We start from the raw sequence: 10,254 nt of genomic DNA, 5'->3' as shown, positions 1-10,254 counted from the left end.
ACGTTCCTATAAATCTTATTGCTTTTAAATACTGGTGCTCATACCAGTGGAAACTTTCTATTTTTGTGTTACTATGGCAGAATTTTGTCTAATTACCTTATCTCCATAGCACAGCCATGACTACAACTAATAATTTGTTTCTATTAATCATGTACAATGTCTAAAATACATACTCCCAAATTGAATTTTATTTTTCAATTCAATCGCCCCCACATAGAGTTTGGCAAAAACCATTTATGACACGATCAAACATTTTCGACATTAGCCTTAAGTGCATCCAATCGTGTCAAGTTTACACACACAGCTCATCAAGTATGATTTATACATTTATTTATAATCAATAAAATCACTCTTTATTTTTTTACAGTTAATATTTGTATGTACAGTATGAAATTACATATTCACAATCCAAAAATAGACTCACATATACTAATTCACCAAACACCCATGGGCTTTACAACAATGGGCTATTCCATTTAAAATCCACTTCCCTGTGGAAGATTTTGAAATATCTTTCACAGGGAGTATAATTTCAAATGGAATGAACACAATAAACAGCTCCATTCAAAACCTACCCTCCCTCTGTGGAAGTTTCAGGTTGAATCTTTCCAGAGGGTGTATAAAATTCTAATGGAGCTGCCTAATGTGTTCATTCCATTTGAAATTCATACTCCCCCTGTGGAAGATATTTCAAAAATCTTCCACTGGGGTAGTAATGATTTTAAATGGAATAGCCCAAAACCTCGCTTTTAGGCTGTCCAGTCCACAGGCAAAGAAGATGCATTTCTCCCATTTTAATTTCTCGTACAGATAGGCTATCTAGTGCAACATGGGTTGATAGTGACAAAATGTACCTCAATGAACAGAGCACATCCAGATCTTACAGAATTTATTTATTTCTTGACTTGCCGACTAATTGTTTGATCTAACAAGTGTTAACATTCCGTTTATTTACATATAGAAGTAATAAACAAAGTGTTATTTTTAAGCTGTGTGAATCTCAGAATTCTTTAATCACAAAGTGTTATTAAGCTGGAAATCTACGTACTGCGTAGAAAAGTTATTATACTAGCCTCATTATTTCTTTTCTGTACTGAAACAGTAAGAGAAAGTTAGCAATTTTGCACCACATTCAAATTTGTCCATATTCTTTTATATTTACATTCATCAAGTAGCATGTGTACTGTCCAAAAGTCCCTGATTTACTCTCTTTGTATAATATACTTTGTTTAAAAACATCAACAGCACCCGTTGTTTAAACATAATATTTCAACAGTGGATTTATATGTGCAGCACACATATGCAATGAACTCCATAAGTTACTGTTATCATTGTGGTAACATTATCCAATATATACACACATATCACATGGGCTACCTGATCTTGTTCAGTGAACATTATTTGTGAGAGTAAATAGTGTTATAATGTTCATTCTTCAATTCCTGCCTTTGCAGTACCATAAGTGGGATTCACAATACCATTTTTAACTGCGAGTACTAGTTGTACTAGTTTCTTCATGGGTGTAATATAGAATTATAGAATATGTTATCTGATTGCCAAAGATTGTTATTCAAATCTTTATTTATCCTTATTTTGCTCATCTCTCAAAGAAAGCTTCATAACCAGGTTGCAAATTTTCCCATGGAACTCTCACTCAACATGATATTTGATTATTTTACTTTTACCAGAATTACAAGCAAGACACATGAAGTTCAACAGAACAATTAATATTGATGGACCTATAATAATTATCCTTACATAAATAAAATTATGCTAGTTTACATTCTTCTTTCACATCACCATTTTCATATATATACCTGATTGTTTGATCACTATGTATTGTCCTTTGCTCTGTTCCTTTTATTTACATCACTTACAAACTTTCTCTTAACACCACTAAGCAGTAGCATAGCCAGGATTTTAGTGTGAGGGGCAAAGCCAAATTCTTGTCCTCATTATTTTGTAAATTTTTGTCCCATATTTAGTCATGTAAGCTGCAGGGGGAAGGGGGACAATTGGCCTCCCGAGCTCCCCCCCCCCCAGCTACACCCCTGATCCACAACTGAAAATACTGGTAGCATTGTACAATCCCTGCAGGTGTGTGATCACCAAGTGATAATTGGCTATTCCACTTGATATCCATACTCCCCCTGTGGAAGACATGACCTTAATCTTCCACAGAGGGATTGTGAAATTCAAATGGGGTACCTGAATGAGTGATTTAGTTTGAAATCTACAACCCTGTGTGGAAGATTATGTCTTCCATAGGGGGTATGGATTTCAACTGGAATAGCCCATTTCTGCCACTCCCTGTGACTGCTAGTACATGTATGATATATATATGATATGCGCATTACTTGCTTGCTCCACCAATGCTCCCGTACCTGGTCTATTCTACATTTTACAAACCCATCCATACCCTGTTTAATTCTTGTCAAATGATTTAGTCGCTTTCTCGCCGTTGACTGCTTCTCCTTTGGCCGACTTTGTAATTGTGTTGAGCTCTTCTTCGAGAGTCTCGTGCCTGAATGCTAGCCTGATGTCTGGATACGTTTGTTCGTGTGATGTCGTTCCTGCAGGGCTTTCTTTCCTCCAGTTAGGGCCCAGCCAATGATCTTTATACTGTGAAATGAAAAAAAAATAGTTGAGTTATTCAATCATGTGTTCTACAAGTTTGTTGCACCAAGGTAGAGTGGAATAATAAACAATTGCAAGCTAGAACAAGCTCAATAACAACACCAGAAACCAGTCTCCAGGGAAAGTGGATCAGATGACCATTAGTCATACCTGATGAAGTCCTCCGATGTGAAGGACAAAATATTGTAGTGAGAAAAAATCACTTGGTTTGTGAAACAAAAATGTCATTTCGTTTATTAATCCAACAAACCTGATGAACTTATTCAACGTAGTCACTACTTTTCAATAAATCAATCAATCAATCAATCAATCAATCAATCAAATCACATACCTGTTGTGGGAATCCACTCATGAGCACACTATTCCTAGCCAATTCACACATGTCACATGAAGTCAGCTTCCACACCTGGGCTGCAATACTGTATTCCTCCATCAAAGCTTCCTATAAATCCAACAATAATACCAATAGCAATTAATAAGAAATACAGCTATAAGAATCACATTGTCAATTTGCCAAACAATCCCCAAAAATCAGCCCAGCTATTAATGGCCCAATATGCCTCCACCGATTGCATCAATTCTTCACTTGAGTATTTGTTTGAGTATTCACTAAAGAAACTCATAATTATGCAAAGACTACTACAGAAGAACCATAAACAGTCAAAGTCTCAGGGCCCATTATTCCATGAACTGCGACAGACCAAACTGCTACGCACATACCACATATTTTTACGATGGTTCACATTAACGTGAAGACATGCAACGCTCTATTGCGTATACACGAAGGCATACAACACTGGCATGATTGTTAGACAGGCACGATTGAACGATGGGCCCTCATGAATATGCGTAAAATTCACAGCATACAAAGCATGGGGACTTCAACTGTTGATGGATAGTCTGTTGTAGTCTGTGCTCATTTATTTGTGACCATCCACCACAAAGTGGTAGTAAAGTTGGCTGTAGATCCATTTTCTGTTTATTGCAGATTTTGAAGAAGCACTTTCAGCTTCAAAATGACACCTCAAAAACCTCCATCGGACATCTGGAAGGGAAGTTATGGTTCGTCAAAGGTCAAATTCCTAATATATTTAACATCTCAAAATGGACCAGTTTGTGGTGGATGGGCACATTTAGCACTTTGAGTACCCGGTAAAGAATAATAAAATTAAAATTTCATGGAAATCGTACATTACACTTTAATTGCTGAACATTTTAATATTTGGTAATAATATACCTTTGTAAAATGAAACTGCAGTGGTCCATCAGTTGACAAAGATATCAACAGCCCCCTAGCAAGAAAGTCTGGCAACGGGCTATCATTATACTTCAGAAATAACGAGTTGTTACTCAGTGGCGACATAGCTACACCAATCTGCGCCAAGCAGTAGAGATACTGTAACGCTGGTGTCTAAAATATATACGATAAATACCAAATATATTAACATCAAGCATGACTGACCTTTGTGAAGTGGAACTGCAGTGGGTCATCAGTCGACAAAGACACACATAAGCCCCTAGCGTGATATTCAGGCAGCGGATTGCGATGATAGTTGAGAAAGAGTGAGTTGTTGCTAAGCGGTGACATGGCAATGCCAATTTGTGCTAGGTAGTAGAGATACTGAAGTACAGGCACCTGTTTAATGAAGCAAAAATGAATGAAATATTGGGATTAATAATGCATAACTCAACCGACAAATGGATCTCAATATTGTGGATCCCAATATCGTCTTTGGGCAGGAAAAACATCATGTGTCCCTGGCCCTGAACATGTTTAAAACAAAACCTCCTATGTAACCTGTTCAGGGGACACAAGCACATATGAGGTTTTTCCTGCCCAACGACGATATGTGGATCGTGGGTTTCTCTACCGGAAGTCAGTTTGATCTAAATTCATTGTGCCTTTTTTTTTTTTTTTTGTAGGAAGGAATTTTGGTCAAACTGACTTCCAGTAGATATACCTAGGATCAATGTATTAAATACAGCTATGTCAAAAACACTATGGACCACAATGGCTTCATCCCAATGGCATAGTTCAATAACCTCAATTAAACGATCAATCGATCATAGTGCAAAATTTGACCTCAAGTTGTCGAATATGAGTTTTAGTACCCACATTTTCAAAGGTCATTCAATGAATGTACAAATGTATTGGAGTTCAAGTACTGTGCCCCTGATAGATGAGTACATTGTGGATCCTAGTGAAAGAAGAGAATCGGATAAAGCAGGTCAATGTTATTGGCAAAGGCCGGCAAACATGGTCATAATGTACAGTACTACAGCGAATCGAACCTGTGGTGCATAGGTGAGGGGACAATTGCAAATGACTACTACACCAATTTATCCTCCAATGACTTGTTAGTTTATAGTGTTCTGCATGTACCGTAATAAAACTTTGAAATGCTCAATCTTACAGATAGCAATCATTGTTCGCTTTTGGGGCCTTGCCAGTGAATGCCAGTTGTACATTCAGTCCCCATGCATGAACATCCAATCAATATGACAGAATGTGATTGAACAAAAGTGGCCGAGTTCACATTCCAAAAAAAATTCCAAATTCTATGCTTACTATCATGGTACATTTGGCTATTCCACCAACCAAACATGCCCAATAGAAGACATAACCTTAAACACTATGTACTATATGATCATGATACAGGCATGGAGCAAAAATTGAGGGTATTTGGTTTCCCATGGAATGCGCTTGAGGCATTTGTTGTCATGCAAGCGCGACATGGATGATGGGCGCATTTGAGGAGCGCACTTGATATGACCTACACGCGAGTATCAAGACGCTGCAGATGAGACGCAGACTTGTTTTTGTTCATCTCCGCGCACCGTCGCCAAGGACCCGAATACCCCCAATTTTCTCCCCATAGCTGACGCCGCGATTGTACGTGGCGGTATAGGGAGTCCCAGTTCTGTAATTCTGTGGCACAACCCCATACATATATGCAAGCAAACTAGCATGCTCACAAAACAGATGAACTGCAACTTTCCATTCCCTAATTGGTCACACAATAAATAACTGCAGAAACCGACAAACATACCCTATATAGGAAAGCCCAATGAAGAAATTGTGCCAGTGTATGGTTATCAGTTAAAAATTATCAACTGGAATGACTTGACTTAATTAGTGTCGCTTCCCAAGGCTCCAAATTAGCACTTGCATAATTGAGCAGTGATGTGTTCATTTACAATCCTAAGACTGTTTTTCATTTTTCTTGGTTTCCTATGCAGTGTTTTGACCCCATTTTCTTCCGGCATCATCATATCTATGTTTCAATAACCGGAAAATGTTTTTGTTCAACTGTATAGGACATGTAATGAAATTTGATAGACCTAACCCTTGATTGCATCCACGCAGACATACCCCTACAAATAGAAACCCCAGCTTACACACACTCTTACAGGTATACGTATCATCACCGTACCATCACCGTACCAAAAACGTATAAAGTTGAAATGTGTGTCCTCGGCTCAGAAAGGTAGTGCATTTTCAAAATTCTCCATAGAAAGATTGTGCCTTAATTGAATGAGTGCATTTCTGATACTTTTAAAAGGTATACACGCCCTCTTACGTATGTTACACTACATACTGCTTCCAAGGATGAATGTAAGGTCCTCGGACAACAGTCATAGATCCTGTATAAAGCAGTGTACTTTTAGTCCAAGTCCTAGCACTTATAGTAACCAACACACCCAAACCCACCCATACCTTTCGTAGCAGCAATCCATGAGAGATGTTCTCTGACAGCATGAAGGCAGACACAAGGTGATGTACTGGCCCTGCTTCACCACAGTGAGGACGTAGTGAAAAGATGCTGAACCCACGCTCCCTGAAAAGAAATTGTCAAAAATGTATATGTTGTTAATGTTTTGTCTCATTTAGACTACTTGTTGCCAAAGCATGTCTTGGCACCCTGCACTGGGTATTTGCACATAAAATATTAAATGAACCTTTGTAAAAAAAATGCTTTTACTTGTATTTGCACATTATTTGGTCCTGATGTCATCACAGCGCTTGCAAATATCAAGCAAATTATGGTGAACCTTAATTAGCATTTCATTCACACAACCATCGAGGGAGGAGATGTCTGGGTATTTTTATTTATTATTTATATATATATTATTATACTGACCTTCTGAAGTGATTTAGTACTGCTATGTTTGAATACATATAATACAGGTAGTACGAGTAGGGTGGATTCTCTGCATGAGTCCAATCATCTGGTTCGGGTGTGTCGAATCCAAACGCTACGGTCTCTGGCTTAGATTCGTCATCTACGCTATCAAATCCAGTCACCTGAACAGAAAAAAAAAATATTTCATTACGGTACTATAAAATACATGCAATACTGCTAAATAATTGACATCTTTAGCCAAACTATTTCAACAAATTTAATATATGGCTACTTACGTCATTCATAAGACCCTCAATATTAAAATTGTCAGGGCCAATGAGTTGCATCCTTGAGCAAGACATTTTACATTTATAGACATGTGAAGAAGTGAAACTTCTTTGGATTTCATGGATCAAATCTGTTTCAATCTGTGCGGAACGCACCACTTATATTAATCAAAACTTAATCTAAACCAAGGTTTAAATACCTAACATTTTACCTGACTTGTTCCACTCCACCCACTGTGAAATGGGGAGCTGTTAAAGGATTGGTGCAATTATCATTGGCAGCCATTATTATTGGCAGCCAATGGAGTGATATATCTTAGTGGCAACAGAATGAATGCTTTAACAACTGTTTTAATATATGTCTTAAAAGTGGTATGATATCCATTTGATAATGGATCCAAGGTGCTATATAAATGCTTTTACATTACAGGCATTTATATTAAATGTAATGTAAAAAAATGCTTACATTAATGTATTTTTTATATATATATAACTCACATGTTGCAAGAATTTGTGTAGTTCTGGATGAGAGCTTGGGTTGTTGGTCACCTCAAACAGCGGCATAAAGATGTTCTCTAGGATTTCAGAAAATTTGCCTACTATCTTATTGGATCTGTATACATCACTGAAATATAGAAATAAACATGTAGCCAATGTTATTAACTCTCTCCATACGGGTGTCGACTACAGACAACAAGTTTCAAATTTCAAAATTCACCAAAAAAAGTATAACCAAGCTTTATATTGATTCAGTGGTTCTCAAGATAGCTTGTGATATTTTGAGAAAATATCTCAAAACTTGGACTGATATGTTGAAGTCTATGGCCAGAGCCCAAAGCATTAAACATTAACTAGACTACAATGTAGTTATATCGCACGGTTGTTGGATGTGATCATTTATCAGTTTTTCTAACAAAACATATAATTTGCAATTCTAGACATGTACAATACTATTCAGTTTTCATACTATAGAAAAATTATTTAATTTGTGTACATTGTGGAACATTCAACTACGCTTGTTACTCCGCGACTAATCATGCTAATACACAAGCACACAACACGCTATTCTATGCATCCATATTAGCGAGGTTATCTGTGTACAACAGCTTACTACGCACAGCCACGCAAAGAGTATGTTCCACGATGTACACAAATTAAATACTTTTTCTATAGTATATACATACATTTTCTAGCTATTTTTAACATGGACTTTCATCTTTTCCTGCCTTTTTGTAGTGATTTTCATTCTATTAATTGCATATTTTGTGCAAATTAAGGGCACTATTTACATATTTTAGGTCTAATTTAGCATGTTTGACAATTTACACCCCCTGTGTGGAATATTAAGATCATGTTTTCCACAGGAGGTGAATGGGTTTTACCTGGAATAAACCATTATATATTATAGATTGAGCAGTTAGACAAACTATTTTTTTTTACAAAAAGAGCTCTTGATTGCCACAGCTGAATCCAAATTGATCTTCAATAAACAAAACAAAATTATCCTAGTATGGACAAACTGTTCTTTATTTGAGTAGCTGTGAGAAACAATACCTGGCCAATACTAGGGCCTAATATGTGACCTTTGACCTTCCCCTTACAATCTGGCATACTTACAATAGTCTAGGTATTTGTATGAGCCACCTGATGTTGTCCGAGTATACACCATGCTTGACGGCCCATTTGGCCAGAGAATCCCATTCTGTCCGTGACCTGCCATAGATGGAGAGACGGTACTCGGCATTTTGGTACTTGCTTTCCTTCAGATCAGCCGCTACTTCCTGTTAAAAGAAATAAAAGAGATCTGTCTTTAAATCTATTTTTAATGGATATTCTACTCATCTCTCATAATGTTGTATAGACGAATCCAAATCCACGCATTCCTACACCTGACTGGCAGCCTTTAGTTGGGTCCCCGTCGGCTACAATGCACCCAAAATGTGAAATGATTCGGCCTTGGCGGAAATTTTAAACTGCATTCCATCACCGGTTTTACACTTTCCGCGAAAACACAGGTAGACAAAAGAATGATTAAAGTTTACAACACAATAGGCCCTATATAGTTCCCTTCGGCAAAACACACAGCTTCTACATGGTCTATTCGCTGTTGAAGTGACATAATAATCGGATTAACACGCCATATCAAACGCTACAAATGGATGTACTTGCGAACAAAAGGACTATGTATGAATAGATGCGACGGGTTTACCTGCGGAATTATCTCTATTGTATGTATTATTTTATTAACCCTCCTCGTCCTTGCATCTTCTCTAGGTGTTAGGCGGCTTTTATTTGCATATAATGATATATGGGGCGCTCAAAACACCAGGTTGGTGCTAGCGGCTACCCAAAGATGGCCGACCAAATCCTGACCATGACTTGGCTCGTTGGATTTGTCTATATGTGACACGATCTGCTCCATGGGGGCCAAAGGAGGCATTTTTGAAAATTGAGTTACTGTAATTATTATCTAAAACAAACATTAAGGGGGTACTACATCCCTGGCCAATATTTTGTGCCTATTTTTGCATTTTTCTCAAAATTTATAGCACATTGGTGACAAGTAAGATATGTATATTATAGGGGCAAGGACTACAACTACTGCACTGAAAATTCAGCAACTCACGTCAAGTAGTTATTGATTTATTGATCAAATATTGGTTTCCCTCATTTTTGACTGTAACTCCACAACTGTTGCCTGTGCTGAAATAAAATTTCCAGTGCAGTAGTTGTAGTCCTTGCCCCAATAATATACATATCTTACTTGTCACCAATGCGCTATAATTTTTGAGAAAAATGCAAAAATAGGCAAAAAATTGGCCAGGGGTGTCATACACTGAAAACACCAAAGGTCTAACATACTTGGTTCTAAAGTTATGAAGTTTTGTAATGCGTATTTTCTTATGTATTTTATTGTTTTTTTACTCAATATTTCTGCTCTATCTCAATTTCAAATTTGCCACCTTTGGCTCCCATGGACCAGATCATGTCACATATTGGGAAATCTTTTTTATGAGATTTCTTATCAATATTAGCCCCCCAAAAAGTACTTCTTAAATTCATCTTTTTTCATTTGTTATACTAATTCAATACAACATCAATACAACAGTAACAAATTAAAATTGTAATGTTTATGCTAAAATGGGCAAAAAATTAGAACAACTGAAGCCATTACAACTTTTGATATAAATTCCCCCAGCATTTAC

The 10,254-nt window shown here is 37.1% G+C and overlaps 1 protein-coding gene across 6 annotated transcripts in view; it reads right to left on the bottom strand.

Annotated features, from left to right (window-relative positions):
• Positions 1–727: 727 nt before the first annotated feature.
• Positions 728–10,254, bottom strand: part of LOC140170088 (AMP deaminase 2-like) — a 60,150-nt gene continuing 50,623 nt past the window's right edge. For all 6 annotated transcript variants that reach the window (XM_072193407.1, XM_072193404.1, XM_072193405.1 and 3 more), the window contains 7 exons: positions 8,666–8,829; positions 7,547–7,673; positions 6,780–6,943; positions 6,356–6,476; positions 4,100–4,273; positions 2,969–3,079; positions 728–2,622 (listed from right to left, as the gene is read on the bottom strand). In XM_072193407.1, the coding sequence (XP_072049508.1) occupies positions 2,425–2,622; positions 2,969–3,079; positions 4,100–4,273; positions 6,356–6,476; positions 6,780–6,943; positions 7,547–7,673; positions 8,666–8,829 (1,059 nt within the window). In that variant the 3' untranslated portion in view covers positions 728–2,424. The remainder of the gene's footprint in view (positions 2,623–2,968; positions 3,080–4,099; positions 4,274–6,355; positions 6,477–6,779; positions 6,944–7,546; positions 7,674–8,665; positions 8,830–10,254) is intronic.

The sequence above is a fragment of the Amphiura filiformis genome, chromosome 14 (genome assembly GCF_039555335.1).
Source record: "Amphiura filiformis chromosome 14, Afil_fr2py, whole genome shotgun sequence".
NCBI lineage: Eukaryota > Metazoa > Echinodermata > Ophiuroidea > Amphilepidida > Amphiuridae > Amphiura > Amphiura filiformis.
This window is presented reverse-complemented; position numbering and strand designations above follow the sequence as displayed.